We start from the raw sequence: 17,488 nt of genomic DNA, 5'->3' as shown, positions 1-17,488 counted from the left end.
ATCCACACAAACATTTGGTGGTGTCATTTTTTATTTTAGGCATTCTGATAGCTGGGTAGCTCCATCTCATTGTGGATTTAATTTGCATTTCCCTAATAGTTAATGACACTGAACATCTTTTCATGTGCTTATTTGCCATCTGTATATCTTCTTCAGTTTTACGAACCTACGGTAATCTGCTAAAAACATTTCCTGTAAAGACACCTTTCTCTTTCCACTAGAAAACTGACCATTGTGCAGTTGAGGAGGCTGCTGCACAGATAGTTTAGGTACCATGAACCCAAGCAGCCACAGTGTAACGGAAGGATTCAAATCCCGCTGACTCTGGAGGTCACACAGCCTCTGGGCAGTGAGGCCCCTAATCTTTTCTCACAGGGATGGTCTCTTTGCTCTGACAACAGTGAAGGACTGAAATTTGATTATGTAAGAAAGTTTATGGTTTCCCTGGCAGGCTCCTGTAATAGTTATCTGAATACATATCTTTTATTCCCCACTAGACTCTAAGGACCTCAAGGAATGAGCCTATTTTTTGATGTATCATTAAATTCTCACAGGCATTGGCACATTGGAGGAATTCAAAACATTTTATTGAGTAAATCAATGATATAGCTTTCTGCCCTGGATGAAGGAAAAAAAGAGAGAATCTAAAAGTCTCTCTTCCTTTTACTTTATTCATTTAACAGAGAGTATTTGAACCCGTACTGAAGGAAAGGCACTTGGTTAGGTCCGGGCAGCAGGGAGCAAAAGGGACTCTGGCCCAGCTCTCTCACAAAACCTAGATTTAAATGGGGGAGACAGAAATTAAACAGACTCTCACCAATAACTCTTATGTCAGACTCTGGTAGGTACTACAAAGAAAAATTAAAGAGTGAGATGAGCAATTACAAGACGGACCAGACACCTGACTTTGTGGAGAGGGCAGGCAAGGAAGGCTTCTTTGAACAGCTCCTGTGAAATGAGCTTTACAAGATAATTTGGGGGACCTCCCTGGTGGTCCAGTGGGTAAGACTCTGTGCTCCCAATGAAGAGGGCCCAGGTTCGATCCCTGGTCAGGGAACTATATCCCACATGCATACCACAACTAAGACTCCACATGCCACAACTAAAGATCCCACATGCCACAACTAAGACCCGGCATAGCCAAAATAAATAATAGATTTTTTAAAAAGATAATTTGGAATTAATTAGGAGGGTGGAGAGGAAAGGAGAGAGGTAAAGAGGGTTGGAGGGAAGGAGCGGAAAGAGAGAGAGGGAAAGAGGGAGAAGAAGAGAAGAGAAGAGAAAAATGTGTGTTGGGAGAGGATGTTTCATATTTCTTGCTGAAGGGATAGAATCTGAATATATGACATTTCAGAGACGGGAAAGAGTTTGGTAGATTGGAGACACTAACAGAAGGTACGGGAAGGTGAAGTAAGTTAGGAAAGGTGGGTGGAGGCCAGAAGCACAGGTCTTTTTAGTCCTTTGTAACTTTGTTAAGGTCTTCACTCTTAAAATGAACTAGCATAGAAGCGGCATATAGACAGTGGCCTCCAGAGACTATTCAGCACTTTTAAAGGGACAGTGCTGGTCTGGACATGCTTGACTGTGATTAGAACCGTGGAGGCTCATTGGGCAACACTTTCTGGCCTCTCATCAAGCATTTGGCAGAATCTATTTAAGGCAAGAAATGTAGGCAGACATATCTCTGCACCTTCCCCAGTTCCCAAATTATCTCCATTCTCTGCCTCTCCCTTTTGGAGAGGTTAGGGGCCAGGAAGACGTCTCCCCTTCTAGAATCTAGTCACTGGTAATCAGTTCTGATATTCATCGAGGAGCTTTTTAGGCTGTCCTCTCCCAGAAATGTTGAGTTACCAGATCCAGAAAACCTGTATTTATAAAAAGTGTTTTGCGTGATCCTTACATAGGACCAGGACTGTGATTGTTTTTTTAGGCATCAGTTGAGGAAGAAGTATTCTTACACCATCTTCCCTTTCTAGTGAAGCAAAAGAGAGAACACTTCTCAGAAAGATCAAGGAAGGGTTCCTTAGTCATGTAATAGTAATCTTTAAATGTAATAGCTAAAGCTGAATTTCTTCCAAAATACCATTGTTAGTTCTTTTAATTTTATGAAAGAATTCTAAATGGAAAAACAGTGACGTGTGTTTTCTTTTTTTTTTTAACTTTATTTAATTTTTTTATTGGGGTATAGTTGCCTTACAATGTTGTATTAGTTTCTGCTGTACAATGAAGTGGATCAGATATATGTATACATATATCCCCTCCCTCTTGGATCTCCCTACACCCCCACCCCCAATCCCACCCATCTAGGTCATTACAGAGCACTGAGCTGAGCTCCCTGTGCTATACAGCAGGTTCCCACCAGCTGTCTATTTTACACATGGTAGTGTATATATGTCAATCATAATCTCCCAATTTGTCCCACCCTCTCCATCTCCCTCCGTGTCCACATGTCCATTCTCTGTGTCTGCGACAAGGCGCGTTTTCATTTATTTCATTGAACACTGAACTTTTGCCCTAAGTATCAAATAGAAGAGGTGATCCTATGACAATAGTACCAACATTTCAACACGTTGCAAAGACGAGACTATTCTGTTTTTTCCTTTAGATTTTTAACTCTTTGATTAAATGTCTGTATTGGAAAACAGATTGGGTATTGTCAAGAGCATGAGTTCTGGAATCCAGTTACCTAGTTTTGAATCCTTCCTTGTTCTTTACCATGTGGAAAGACTAGGAAAATCGGTGTGCAATGTCCTTATTTGTAAAATAGAGATGATGATAAAAGTACATCATGAAAATTAAGTGAGATTATACTTCAGAAAACTTACTGTGGTACCTAACACAGTAATCCCTCAGTTAATGTTACTTATACTTTTAGGAGACTGAAACTTTGTATTCAAAGACAGCAAGCAGCATGGTGGATATTCTTCCAAGACAAAGACAGGGAGCTAGAACAGCTACCAATGTTGACTGACTGACTACAAGTTGCCAAGCTCTTTGCCATGCAGTTTATGTACATCATCTCATTTCTTTGCAGCAGATTTGTGAGGTGAGAATCATTATTTCTAGTTTTAGAGATGGAGAAACTGAGGCTCAGAAAGGTTAAGTAACTGAGAACCATATACCAAACAGTTTAGAGTCACGTTTGTCTCATTTCAAAGTCAAAATGTTTGCACAACTGAACAATGTTTCCCCTCTGGAGGAGGGAAGAAAATATATTTAAGCCACATCAGGTTTAGGTTGGCTCCCAAATTATTTAATTGGAATGTATCTAAGTGTTTTCATTAACTGTCAGCATTTGCATTTGGTGCCCATACCCTACTCTGTCCTCCTTAAAATGGCTGGTTGTGGAACCCTTGGCTGGCAGCATGGACTAGCTCTCAGACAGGAAGTTTATGTCAGCTCCCAAGGTGGATCGTCGACTCCTGTTACTTTAAGGAGCCAGACCTTGGGCTTCAGGCAGGCTGGGAGTAGCAGTCAGGACTGTGAAAGTGCTCTGATGATTCACCTCCTGATGTCTGGTTGTCCACGTCTCTGTGACACAGACCAGGCTGTGAATGGTGGCTAAACCTTTCCCCTGCCTCCTCAGCCTACTCGCCATTCTGGGTCACTGTCTCTGTGAGTAATTTCTCTCCTGATTCTGGCACTCTGGACCGTCTACTACCTACTAATTGATTTTTACCTCCGCAGAAAGGGGAAAGAGAGGGATGCCCAGGCCTTGGCAGTGAGTACTTGTTCCACTACCCTTTTCTGCCCCCTGCTGACCATACCTGGGAATTATGTTTAACCCCCAGGCCCTTGGTCCAAGCCAGATTCCTAATAGAGTGAGTGAATCCTGGCACACACAAAAAAACTAAGTAAATAAAATAAGTGATATTTTCATGCATTATTTTTAAAAGGCAAATTTCAAAAAAATACTTTAAAATATATTTCAAATTTCAAAAAAAATACATGATTAACAAAATATCTCAATGTATCCTTAAAGAATACAGTCATCCCTCAGTATCTGTGGGGGATTAGTTCCAGGATTCCTTGTGGATACTACAATCCACAGATGTTTGAGTCTGTTATGTAAAATGGCATAGTATTTGCATATAACCTATGCACATCCTTCTGTATGCTTTACATCATCTACAGAGTACTTATAATAGCTAATACAATGTAAATTCTAGGTACACAGTTGCCAGTGTGCAGCAAATTTAAGTATCGCTTTCTGGAAATTTCTGGAATTTTTTTGGAATATTTTGGACCTTAAGTTGGTTGAATCCGTGGAACTTATGGATGCATAGGGCTGACTGTACCATCTTATATGTACATAGACCCTACCATCCATCTTTTCACTCAAGGGACAGGTCTGATAGCAGAGTTGAAAATCATGCTAACAGTATTGATCAGTCTTTTTCATCATGCATGTGTATGAGAAAAAAACCCCAGAAAGTGTAGTAGAAACCAGCAGCAAAAATGATAGGGTCCAAGTGGAACCGATATAACAGTTGACTCCTGAAGAAAACAGTTAATTAAGAGAACTGAAGAAAAAATGGATAAAAAAAAAAAACACCCCAAACCCTAACATCTTCAGAGTCAAGAAGCCAAAGAATAGGTGGCTGGGAAATGAGAATAATCAAAGAAGAAAGATTTCTTGGAAATTAAAGGTATCCTTGGCTAAATGAATAATTTAGTAGGAAGTCTTGAAGATTGGGTTTAAGGAATCCCATTTGAGCTTGACACTTGGAACATTCATCTTTCCATTTTAATGATATAGATTACCTTTTTTTCCTCAATAGGTAGAGCTATTCAGTCTTTCAACAAGGAGTAATTTAATAATCGGAATAATGTAAATGCTATTTCAGTTTGTAGAATCAACATATAAACAAAACTTGGAAGACAATAGTAGCTATAAAAGAGAATCTAATATTAATAACATTGATAATGTATAAAAATGGAAGTCTGACTTTTAAGGCAGCAGAGAGATGTGGAAGGTAATATCAGACAGATTTTTCTCACGTTATCTAGTAATGAATCAGATATACTATCTAAAATTGATGTAACGAAATATGGGGTTTAAGCATATTCTTTAAAATTATAGATAACCACCAGAAGAACCAAAGCACTATAACTGGAAAAACTTAGTAATGGATAAGGAAATATGAACTAAGTTTATTGTCTTTCAATAGATACTATCTAAAGTTGATGAATGAGAAGTGGAGGAATTAGCATAAGTTTCAGAGGTATGGTAATAACCAGCAACAGAATAAAAGATGTTTAAAAATAGGGAGTAAGGGGTGGTGGGATGAATTGGGACTTTGGGATTGACATATATACACTACTAAGTATAAAATAGATAACTAATGAAAACCTACTGTATAGTATAGGGAACTCTACTCAGTGCTCTGTGGTGACCTAAGTGGAAAGGAAATCCAAAAAGGAGGCGATATGTGTATACATATAGCTGATTCACTTGGCTCTACAGCAGAAACTAACACAACATTGTAAAGCAACTATACTCCAATAAAAATTAATTAAAAAAGTAGGAAGCTGGGTTAGAAATGGGCCGTGGCAGAACGAGGTCAGGTAGAGAACTTACATTTTTTAGTACCACTCTGTACTGTTTTATTTTTTTTAACTTGTGCATGTATTAATTTTACAGGTTAAAGTAAAAAGTGAAAACACACACACACACACACACAAAACAACCAAAAAAAATTCTGCAGCTGCAGCTCTTGGCACCATTTTCCTCCACAGCTGCAGTCTCTCTCCTTACACTGATGGTCAGATCCTACTGAGACAGGAATGCGTAAGAACAGAAAAGTTTCTACCCTGAAGTTTAGGTTTAAGTATTTTTTGTTTGTCTGTGCTTGTGCTCTGTCTTTTCAGTGGCCCAACCTTTTGGAATACTAACTTTTGACTACTTACATCTGTGATATCTAGAATCTCCTTAAAAGTTTTGCTAAACTTTGGTATCCTCCTGTTACTTTTTCTTCCTTTTTTTGTTTTTTCAATCAAGGTAAAATTGGTATATAACATTTATACAAATTTCAGGTATGCAACATTATAAATCAATATTTGTATACACTACAAAATAATCAGCACTGTACGTCTAGCTACCATCCATCACCATACAATTGCTCTCCTTCACTCACTTCACCCTTCCTCCAGCCCTCTTCCTTCTGGTAAACACCAATCTGTTCTCTGAATCTGTGAGTTTGCTTTCGTTTTGTTTGTTTTGGTTTTTATATTGCACATAAAAGAGAAATTATATGGTATTTGTCTTTCTTCTTCTGACTTATTTCACTTAGCATAATGCCCTCAAGGTCCATCCATGTTGTCACAAATGGCAAGATTTCCTTCTTTTATGGCTACACGGTATTCTGTTGTGTCTATATACATTGCATCTTCTTTATCCATTCACCCATCCTTGGACGTTTGGGTTGTTTCCATATCTTGGCTGTTGTAATAATGCTGCTGTAAACATAGGGGTGCATATATCTTTTCAAATTAGTGTTTTTGTTTTCTTCAGGTAAATACCCAGAAGTAGAACTGCTGGGTCATTTAGAAGTTCTAGTAAATTTTTGAGGCGTTTCCATACTGTTTTCCACAGTGGCTGAACCAGTTTACATTCCTACCAACAGTGCACAAGAGTAATCCTGACTCACTGGCCTCTGTTGTGATCCTGGTGTTTTTTTGTTTGTTTCTGTTTTTTGTTCTTTAATACTTATTTGGGCTGCTCCAGGTCATAGGTGCAGCATGCGAACGTAGTTATGGCATGCAGACGTCTTAGCTGCAGCACGCAAGTGGGACCAAGTTCCCCCGTCAGGCACTGAACCCCAGCCCCCTGCATTGGGAGTGCAGAGTCGTACCCACTGGACCACCAGGGAAGTCCTGATCCTAGTGTTTTATTTATTTATTTTTTTTTAATTTTGACTCTAGTTACCTACTGCCCACCTGGGTCCAACTCAGCCTGCCTAGGTAGGAAGGAAACGTTTATGGAAAAGTGACGACAATTACTAGTATCAGAGTAAATAAAACAGTGTACATTATTAAGTTAAAACATAGTGCGAAGGAAGTAGGGTGATGGTCTCTACTCCATTCCTCACGTTTTCATGGAGAATAGTGTACTTCACCCCTACAGAGAACACACTTGGAAGGATCTGGGAGTAGAGGTTTTCTCTAGACCACAGTCTTGCATGAGACATTAGACAGGAGGAAATGAAGAAACCAGAATATCTAAATAAGAAGGCAATAATGTCTCGCATGTCACTCTCTGAGAGAAAGTAGGCAACACATACGGGGGGAATCCCCACAAGCATCTCCCAAACAAAACAAAACAAGAAGAAACACAGAAATACATATATTATACATGTAGAAATACAACTGTTGGGCAGTTTCTGGTCAGTACACACAGATGCCCAGGCTGTGGACTCAACACTGGTGCAGCTGGCTGGCCTGCCATGGGACTGAAACCAGGTGTTCTCAGGTTCTCACTGTCTCCCACACAGCTACCACTAAGTGACCTGCCATGCTCTTTGGCTGAGAATAGCAACATCGAACGACATTCCACCATTCATTTAATTTGGGGATCATAATTTTGTTTGTGATAACTTCTGCAGTGGAGCTGCAGTTTCCTTTGTGGTTACTGACCCCTTGGAGAGTAAAACTAACCAGAGATTTGAATTTAAAAAGGCTGAAGAAGCTACATACCTATGAAAGACAGCTTGGGACACAGCTGCAGATGTGGGAACCCAGACAAGTACGTAAGACCCTCTGGCTGAGACGGAGCCAGTCGTATAAAATTGGGAATGAAGGCATTTGGACTTTCATTTCTGTGGGCTTTTATTTGCAAGGGGATTTCGTTTTGAGGACGTTGAATAATAAGAGTTTCCTATTGTTCAAATTTGGGACATGTTTCTGTTGTTGATCCAGTCTTTGTATTCATTTCATAAAATCTGGTGGATCTATTCTGGACAACATGACAGGAGATAATTACTGATAAGAATAGAATAGGGAGTGAATTTTGAGCTTAGGGTGCCGCATGGAATCCTGGCTGACTCATGATGCTAGAGTCTTTTGTGGGCAAAAGGTGAAATGCCCATCAGCAGTTCCAGAGGGGAACGTTGTGTAGAAAGGAGCAGAGTGTACGATGGTGAGAGCACAGCAGCACTGTGAGCAGCTGCCTGCCCTGCTGAGAGGACGGCAGCCCTGGCTGACTTCTAACTCGCTTAAGAACAATGCCTTATGACATCGTTTCCCAGCCTTCCTTCATATAAGCGCTGCTTTGGGATTTTTATTTATTTGCGCATCACCCATGCTAATACTGATACATTTTTAAAATATTGTGTGTACTTTAAAATTCTTGAGCTCATGATATGTTAAAATATTTTTTTTCTGAATACAGATTAAAATGCATAATTACTAAAGTTAAAAAAAATGCCTGTCACCATCACCCTGCTACCTGAAATCAACTGACATAATGCCAGTGGGACACACACTGTAATATGCTACAAGATGAGAAACCTGGCAGAGAAGGGGAGGGATGCGTGTTGCTTCACTCTTCAGGTTTCTGTTCTAATCCTGATGATGGAAAGTGGTACTGGATAAATATTTGGGGCCCCTCTCTACACCTTCTCTCTCACACCTTCCCAGGCAACAAAGAAGAACTCAGTTTCTAAGACTTGCAGGAGCTCAGGTACAGCGTTTTCTAATTCTGCCCTTGGCGTTCAGGGAGCAGTACTTCTTACTCCCACGCTGGAGCTGGGCTTGAGTGAGGAAGACTGAAGTTCATTTGTGGAGAACTGGAGCAAACCTATTTCTGCTTTAGGCCTAAGCCTCATCTCCTACTCAGCTTTACTAGGGAACCCCATAATTTAGATGATAAGACATACATTTCAATCTCTGCTTCCTGGGTCTATTTCTCAACCTGGCTAAAGTCCATAAAGCAGAAGCCCAAATTCCAACACAGCATTTAGTTACAAAAACAAGTGAAAGAAATGAGAGAAGAAAATGTTGACTGAAGAAAACGAATGCTCCTGTTACACAACAAAATGTTTTGTGTTAATAAACATTTAGTGATAGCTTATTATGCAAAAGAGTTTTTTAAAAAGTTAATGTTCCTTGACACTCAAATATTGTGGCTGTGAGTTTTCACTTCTCCAGCTTGGGGTTAGAGTCGTGTGGTATTGTAGTCTCCTTGGCTGAGTCTGCACAGGGAAACAGGGGAACCCTTCTTTGTTCCCCAGTCTCTGAGAAGCAATGAGATACAGTAGAAAGAATATGGGCTTTGGAGTCGGGTCTGGGGATGTATTCTGGATGTTTCAAGTTGGGCAAATTACTTAACCTTCCTGAATCTCACTGTTTACAGGTATAAAATGGGGATAGTAACTCTCATTGGGTTGTTGTGAGGACTGAGATAATGCATGTGTAATGTACTAACTTGATGCCGGATCCCCTCCCTGCCCACAAATTGAGCTAAAGATACTCTAGGAAGGATTCTTTCTCCCTACTCAGTGTTCCTTCACGGTTATCCTCTGGGACTTACTGGGGACCAGCAGTTATACAACCTTCATTCTGGATCCAGTCCTTCTCTTTCCACACTCTTCTCCCCTCACAGCCCTGAAGTTTTGGAGCTATTCCTTACTCTGGAGGACTTGTCATTTGGAACTCAGACTTCATCATTTTCTTTGCTTCGTGGCTCTGCCTATGTCCCATCACCAGTTTCCAAGACCACAGGCTGCAGCCCAAGTCTCCCACTTCCCCACCTAGAAGGAACCAGGCTGAACAGGTGTAAAGCACCGAATTGGTATTTGGCACGCAGTAGATGCTCATTACCTATAAATTTCTTTTCTTAGATCTGGAAGCTTTGAACTGTTTTCTACAGAGCTGTATTGACTATTATGATTGAGTACAGTGATCCAAGAATTGTATTTTAGAAATGAAGTATTTTGGATATCACTGACTCAATCTTTAAAACCACTAACTTCTGCACTTAGTGAGACTGCCATTCAAATAGAAATCATACCCATGTCTAGGCATCCACTCAATATGTCCATATCTAGATAGTTTTTAAAGACATTTTGAGATCTTTCCCTTGCATAGAAAGAGTATGGTTTGCCTCCTTATGCTCAGCGGCCTTTTCCAGCACAGATAAAATTCCAAGATAATAAAGATTTTGATCTCATGTAAGTTCCTTGGTGCAAACAGGCTTGCATAGCAAAATGATGCAGATAAACGTGGATGAAAACGGACTTTACACAAATAAATGAAACTATATTATGTTTCTCTAGTATAAAAATAGATCAAATGGCAGGAGGACAAAAATAGGTGAAGTGGTAACATAAACTGACTTGTGAAAAAAAGCAGTCAATAGAAAATGACCTCAAGATAATTCAGAGGTTGGAATTAACAAACAGGGACTTTAAAGCAGCTATTATAAGTGTGTTTAAGGACTGAATAGAAAATATGGTAATAATGAACAGATGGACATCTCTGTAGAAAGAAAGAAGTATTTTAAAAAAGCCAAATGGAAATTCTAGAACTGAAAAATAACAAAAGTTCATTGATGGATTTAACAACAGACTGGAAACAACAGAAGGGTCAGTGAACTTGAAGATAGATCAACAGAAAATATCTAGTCAAAAGGACTGAGAGGACAAAAAAAAAATCTATAAAAAAGTTAACAGAGCCTCAGTGTTCTCTGAGTCCAACATCAAATGGTCTAACATATATACAATTGGAGTTCAAAGAGAAGTGAATGGGGCAGAAAAAATATTTAAACACATGACCAAAAATTTCCCAACATTAGTGAAAACCTTAAACATACACACATAGTGTGAAAATGACATATATTGTGAAACTCATAAGGTGAAAAATGAAGGCTGGCTGACTTCTCATAAGAAAAATTAAAACCAGAAAAACGTGGGAGAACATTTTAAGTGTTGAAAGGAAACTACTATTAACTAAGAATTGTCCAGGCAGTGAAAATATCTTTTAGGATTACAGTCAAAATAAAGGCATTTTCAGATAAACGAAATCAGAGAATTGGTCACCACCACACGGGTACTAAAGAAGAGTTAATGAAAGCTCTTCAGCTTGAAGAGAAAGATAAGAGATTCTACAGAGAGGAGTAAAGAGCTTGGAACATGGCTTGAGCACATGCACACATATATAAAGAATAAGGAAATGAATCCAGAAAGATATTGCTAGGATTTATGTTAAGGAGTTTTATAGTGTTTTCTGTTTTCCTCTAGGAGTTTTATAGTGTCTGGTCTTACATTTAGGTCTTTAATCCATTTTGAGTTTATTTTTGTGTATGGTGTTAGAGAATGTTCTAATTTCATTCTTTTACATGTGGCTGTTCAGTTTTCCCAGCGCCATTTACTGAAGAGACTGTCTTTTATCCATTGTATATTCTTGCCCCGTTTGTCAGAGATTTGGGTTATGACGGCATCTGTGTGCTGGGATGGTGATGCACTGCCCCTCCTCCCACTCGAGAGGGCATGGAAGTTTTGTGTCCCCCACCTCGTTCCTTGCCCTATGCATCGCTTCTGTTTGGCTATTTCTGAATTGTATCCTTTATAATAAAACTGTAGTGTTAATTATAGTGCTTTCCTGAGTTCTGAGTCATTTTAAGAAATCATTAAATCTGAGCAGGGAACTCCTGAATCTGTAGCTAGCCAGACATGGATGTGGGGATCCTATTTATGGCTGGCATCTGAAGCGGGGACAATACTGTGGCACTGAGTCCTTAACCTGTGGGGTCTGCACTAACTCCAGGTAGCTAGTGTCTGAATTGAGCTGGAATGTAGCTCAAAGCGGGTGCAGGAGAAGTGAAGAACTGACTGTTGTTTGTAAAACCAAACAAGGTCTCAAGGTCAACATCTGTGGTATTCCTGCCAAAAGTGCCTAACTTGTATCTATTCAAGGAAAACATTCTACAAGATAACTGCCCTGTATTCTTCCAAAATACATGTTAAGAAAGATAAACACTGAGAAACTATTCCAGATTTAATGGAGACTAAAGAGATAGAACAAGTATATGCAATATGCAGTCCTGAATTAGAGCCTTGATCAGAGGGAAAAAACAACTATAAAGGACATCATGGAACAACTGACCAAATTTGACTATAGAATGTCAGATAAGAGTATTGTATCATAAAATTTCCAGATTTTGATTAATGTATCACAATTGTGTAAGAGAATATTCTTGTTAGAAAATATATACTCATAAAAAAGTCTCCAAATGGTTCAGAAAAAAATAATATGCATATATTACTTACATGCATTATATATAGAAAAAGAAAATAATAAAGCAAATGGCACAAAATATAAACAATTGGAGAATCTGCGTAAAGGGTATACACAAGTTTGTGATGCTGGTCTTGCAACCTTTCTGTAAGCTTGAAATAATATAAAAATAAAAGATAAAAGAAAACGAAAACGGAAATAACACAGTAGACTTGCCAAATTATATGTCGGTTTTCTTCCGCAAAGTGGAATACCTAAAGATTATTAGAACATTGAACAAAGATAGAGCAGTTCCCGAACTGTGTTTCCTGGAGTACAATTATGCCATGACAAATTTATCAAATTTATCACAATTAATAATTTTGATAAATTAAAGACTTATCAAAATTAAAACAGTTGCTGTTGTTCTTTCTTTCCTCTGAAAATTCATTTTAGAAATAATTTCATTCATCAGAAATTCACTTGAGTAGCAAGTGAGACCTGTAGGATGAGAGCTGGTGAAGATTTGTTTATCTGGAGAAGGACTGAAAAGGGAGGAGTAAAGTAGGGGTGGGTGAAGGCCACATGAGTGGCAATGTGACCCTTCCCTAAGACCTTCCAAGTTTCCTCCCTAGAAATCATGGTATCCATGGAGAGGCTGTCTCCAGGAAACAAGAGAAGAGTACAAGTTTTGCATTCCAGTTGACTTAGGAAAAAGGGTTGTTTAGACAATGTAAATCCTTTGACATAGGAAATCTTGGGGAGGCTTATGGCTTCCACAGGTCATGGAACCAGGGGTTCAAAGCAATTTGTGATGGTTAATTTTCTGTGTCACCTTGACTAGGCGAAGGGATACCCAAGTGGCTGATAAAATGTAATTTCTAGGTGTGTCTATGAGGACGTCTCCAGAAGAGATGAGCATTTGAATCAGGAGAATGAGTAAAGAAGATCTTCATCAACGCAGTGGGCATCACCCAATCCCTTGAGTACCTGAACAGAACAAAAAGGGAGAGGGAGGACGAATTTGCTTTCGGAGCTAAGACATCCATCTTCTCTTGCCCTCCTGCTGTCCATCAGAGCTCTTGGAACTAAAGCTTTTGGACTCAAACCAGAGTTACACAATTGACCCCTCCCTGATTCTTAGGCCTTCAGTTGATTATACCATCAATTTATCTGGTTCTCCAGATTGTGCAGATGGTGGGCAGATTGTGGAACTTCTAGGCCTCCATATCCAAGTGAGCTAATCCCTACAATAAATCACTTATTTATCTCTGGATATCCTACTGGTTCTGTTTCTCTGAAGAACACTGACTAATACACAATTCAATCTAGATATTGGATGATATCTAGTTTTCACATATGAGGATAATGCCAACACATTTATATAGTTGTTCTGTTTATTATGTGTTAATATCTTATTATTAATAAATACTGTGCCACATTCAAGAAATTTGCACGAATGATGGGGCTGATGAAGGAGGAGATGATGTGTGACTGAACACCATTGGTATTGGTGGTCTAATTGAAACTCACTGGTCTAAACTGTGGACCTTGTCTTCTATTTTAAACATATGAATGTGTTATGTTATTAATAATATAATAGTTGAATCCCTAAATTTATATCATTCTGTTACAAAGTTTTAAAAAGCGAATCAAAAGTTGACCATTTCTTACAATTAATCTATCTAGCAGACTATTTTTTTACTCTTAGCTTCAATCTGAGCACTACTTTGTTTCACGGCCACTTCTTGGATTTCTACTGCTACATTATTAATTTTTAAGTGTTCTGTGGTCTCATAAGCTGAAGAAATGTGTCATTTTCACAGACACGTATTTAAAGAAGTAGGACTCAGAAAACATAGAAGATACTTTCATATTCTGACGATTTTCATAAAAGGCTATGAGACAGTATTTTGACTATTCAAATTATGAGTGGGCTAAGTGATGAATTACCCACTAGCCAACTGATTTCCACTGTTAATACCAATGTAAATTATGGCCCAGATCAATCCCACAACTTCTAATGAAATTCCTGGGATGGGAATAACTTCTGCAAGGCCTCTATAAACACAGATCAAGGGTGTCAAGGGTGAAGCAGCAACATGAGAAATCCACAGACTAAGAGGCTTCAGTCTGGGGTCACTGCAGATCAAGGACACTGAGCCTATTTTAGATGGCAGTACAAGAATTAAATCATTACTAACTGCAAAACAAAGATTACACCATCAAAACTCTAAAGATGGTAAACAGATTAAATAACGTGCATATAAATGAAGAAATTCTCAGGGCTGGAGAAATTTAGGACCATGCAAACAGATGAAGGCTTTCTCAGCAAAGCTGTAGCATATTTATGGTCCTACTGTACTTGGGACTATAGTGCCATTGAAAAGCGGAAACCCAGCTGTCACCTAAGACAGGACGGGAATTCTGCAAATTTGGCAGCCATCCTTCAGCTGTGTCCTTAATACCCCTCTTGGAGTCTGCCATGCTGTGACATTACTTACAGAGCTCAAAGAGGTCATGGAGATAGCTCCGTGAAGAATCAAAATTGAAAACACTGCTGGTATAGAGTGGATTCTGAAAGCTATCTCAGGATTTAGCCAATCTGAACTATCACATCTTCCCCCAGATACCTGCCCTCAGGATTTCTCACCAGTTACTATTACTTATTCACCCAACTTCAAAACCTGAGTCTTCTCCAACTCCTCTTTTCTCCTCACTTCCACCTCCTGTTAGCTGCCAAGTCTAGCAGATTCAGCTTCTTCATCTTTAATCCAGTCCCTCCTTTTGGTCTCAAAGGCCAGTGCTCTGGTTCAGGTGCTTACTCCCTCAGACTATTTAACCTGTCCTCCCAGTTTCCAGTATTTTTCCCTCTAATTCATTTTATGGCCACCATAATATTCATCTTTCTAAAGCACAGTCTGAATCATGCCAGTCCCCCTTTCAAACCATCTTTAATTAGTCCTCATGGCTCTGAATCAAATAAATACTCCTCAGCTTGGCATTTAAGACCCCAGTAATCTCCAGTAGCTCCTCAACGTCTATACTATCACCCACACATTTCCTTACAAGCACCCCATGGTCCAACTTCCGGTTTCTTCCTCAAACTTCTTTTTGCAACTGGATCTCAATATGCACACGACTCAATCTACTGAAATCTTATCCATCTTCCAGGGTCCATATCAATCATTGCTTCCTCAAAGAAACCTCTCTCCATCTCCCCAATTGTATGTGATCTCCTGCTTCCCTGAACCTAACACATTTTCCCTGGATCAATTATGACCTGCTATCTAGTCTACTTATTTATCTCATCTACTATAATTTTCTCCCAATCAATATTTATTAACACTCATCTATGTTCCAGGCACTGTATTAGGCATCAGGAGTACAGGAATGAATAAAACATCTATGACCCCTCAAATGACACAGAGGAGCCTCAAGCTGGTATTATTATGGAATCTTCAAAGTGTACCACATGATAAGTAACTAGCATAATTGTTCTAGCATGATGCCAGAACATAATTCATAAACATACTAAGTGTCATTCAATTAAGATGATTTGTTTAAAACCTCTAATTCAATTAATAAAAGAATCATTTTAAATGGGAAATTTGAAAAATCATACAGTGTAAACTTTAAGTCCATAATAAAGATCTGTTCATAATGGAAGCAAAAGTGGAAGAAATATCAAATCTTTCCACTGAAATATTGTAGGGCAAAAATGTCCATTTTCTAGAGCTATCCACACATTTATTTGTTTAATGAAACGAAAGAGTGGGAAGAAGGAAACTCAGACTTTGGTGTCAAAGGGACTTCAAATGAATGAATATGATGTATCGAGTGAATGAATTTAAAAAGACTATGGGTTTGGTTTTCTGACACTTTTTGGACCTATCATTTTAGAATCTTAGTAAAGTCCCCAGAAGTTCACGTGGAGATAACATAGATAGGGGATATGTATAGTGATCAGGTAAAAAGATGAAAGAATACAACTGTGAGATGAGCTATGTTAAATTATCATTAAGCAGGAAAACAAGACAATATTTCCCTCAGGCCTCTATCCTTGATTCAGCCCCCAGTGAAGAAACTCTGGCATTTAAAAGATGGGGAGGTCCTTACCATACAGTCCCATTTTTAACAAGTATGCACATTTTTACATCTCAGTTTCAAATATCCCCACAATTCACAGTAGTTGTCCAAGGCCCCACCCACGCTCCACCTCCCACCCCGCCTCTGTTTCTTATTTACCTCATATGCATCTTTGATGTTCAAGGGCTCACCAAGAGCAGCCACATGTCCCACGATGCCTTTGTTCCACTCTAAGCAGATACAGTTATTTGAAGCTTCTTCCAGTGTTGAACCTTCTGCAACATCAAAGAGGCGGCTGATAAGAAACTTGTCGTTGCAGCTGTCCTCACAGACAAGGAACAGGGAATAGCGGTCAGCGGAGATGAGTCCATGGATGTGCAAGAAAATTTTGTGACATAAGGCTGTGACATCCAAGTGACTAGAAATATCTTTCACTAATTCCAAGAGTCTTGAGCACTGGTCCCCTTCATCATTATCAAACCTTGGGGGGGTTAGAGGCATCTGTTCCTTCTTTTCTGAGTCAGAGAGGAAGCTCACAGTTCCCTCAGAATCCTTGACGACAATGGGTCTAAGAGGCCGATCAAATTCGGAGGCGGAGATTTTCCTGGTTGGTGTTCCAGGGACGCTGCTCTCTGCATGGGGACTCTGCTGTGAGGGGCAAGAGCAAGCTTCCGTGTGGCCTCTGACGCCTTCCTTGCACACAGGGATGGTGTGAACTCTCTCAGCAAACCATGCATTGACCATTTCTCTGCAGAAAAGAACATGTAGACACAGTAAATGTTTGAGGAACACCCCTTCTTAAATACTGCTACCCCCGAAAGCTTCTAAAAAGCCGCTCATGGTAAACTGATGTGGTAATGATTGATTTGTCATAGAAAATAAAAACAAGATGGTTTATTTAAGACAGTTTTATTTTGAAAAACTCTAGAGGACAATTGCTTCAGTGAACATTTTAATAAAGCCTAACTCCTATAACGTGTATTTTCAGATATCTGATTTATAACACATTGTCAAGTCTGCTCCTCTCAAATCAGTTTGTGTTAAAGTAAAAGACACTAAATTTGACAAGAGTCTTAGGAAAATATAAATATGGAAATTTATCTGCTATTTAAAACATACAACTTTTTCTGAAGTTAAATATTTAAAAATTTTTAAAAATTTATATAAAATTGGCTAGCTAATATGC

The 17,488-nt window shown here is 39.0% G+C and overlaps 1 protein-coding gene across 1 annotated transcript; it reads right to left on the bottom strand.

Annotated features, from left to right (window-relative positions):
* Nucleotides 1–13,140: 13,140 nt before the first annotated feature.
* On the bottom strand, nt 13,141–17,046 carry LOC130834494 (cGMP-specific 3',5'-cyclic phosphodiesterase-like). The gene is made up of 2 exons (XM_057704638.1): nt 16,462–17,046; nt 13,141–13,203 (listed from the first exon to the last, which is right to left on the bottom strand). Exons 1-2 carry the CDS (start codon nt 17,044–17,046, stop codon nt 13,141–13,143), a joined length of 648 nt encoding a protein of 215 aa, XP_057560621.1.
* Nucleotides 17,047–17,488: the final 442 nt, after the last annotated feature.

The sequence above is a fragment of the Hippopotamus amphibius genome, chromosome 13 (genome assembly GCF_030028045.1).
Source record: "Hippopotamus amphibius kiboko isolate mHipAmp2 chromosome 13, mHipAmp2.hap2, whole genome shotgun sequence".
NCBI lineage: Eukaryota > Metazoa > Chordata > Mammalia > Artiodactyla > Hippopotamidae > Hippopotamus > Hippopotamus amphibius.
This window is presented reverse-complemented; position numbering and strand designations above follow the sequence as displayed.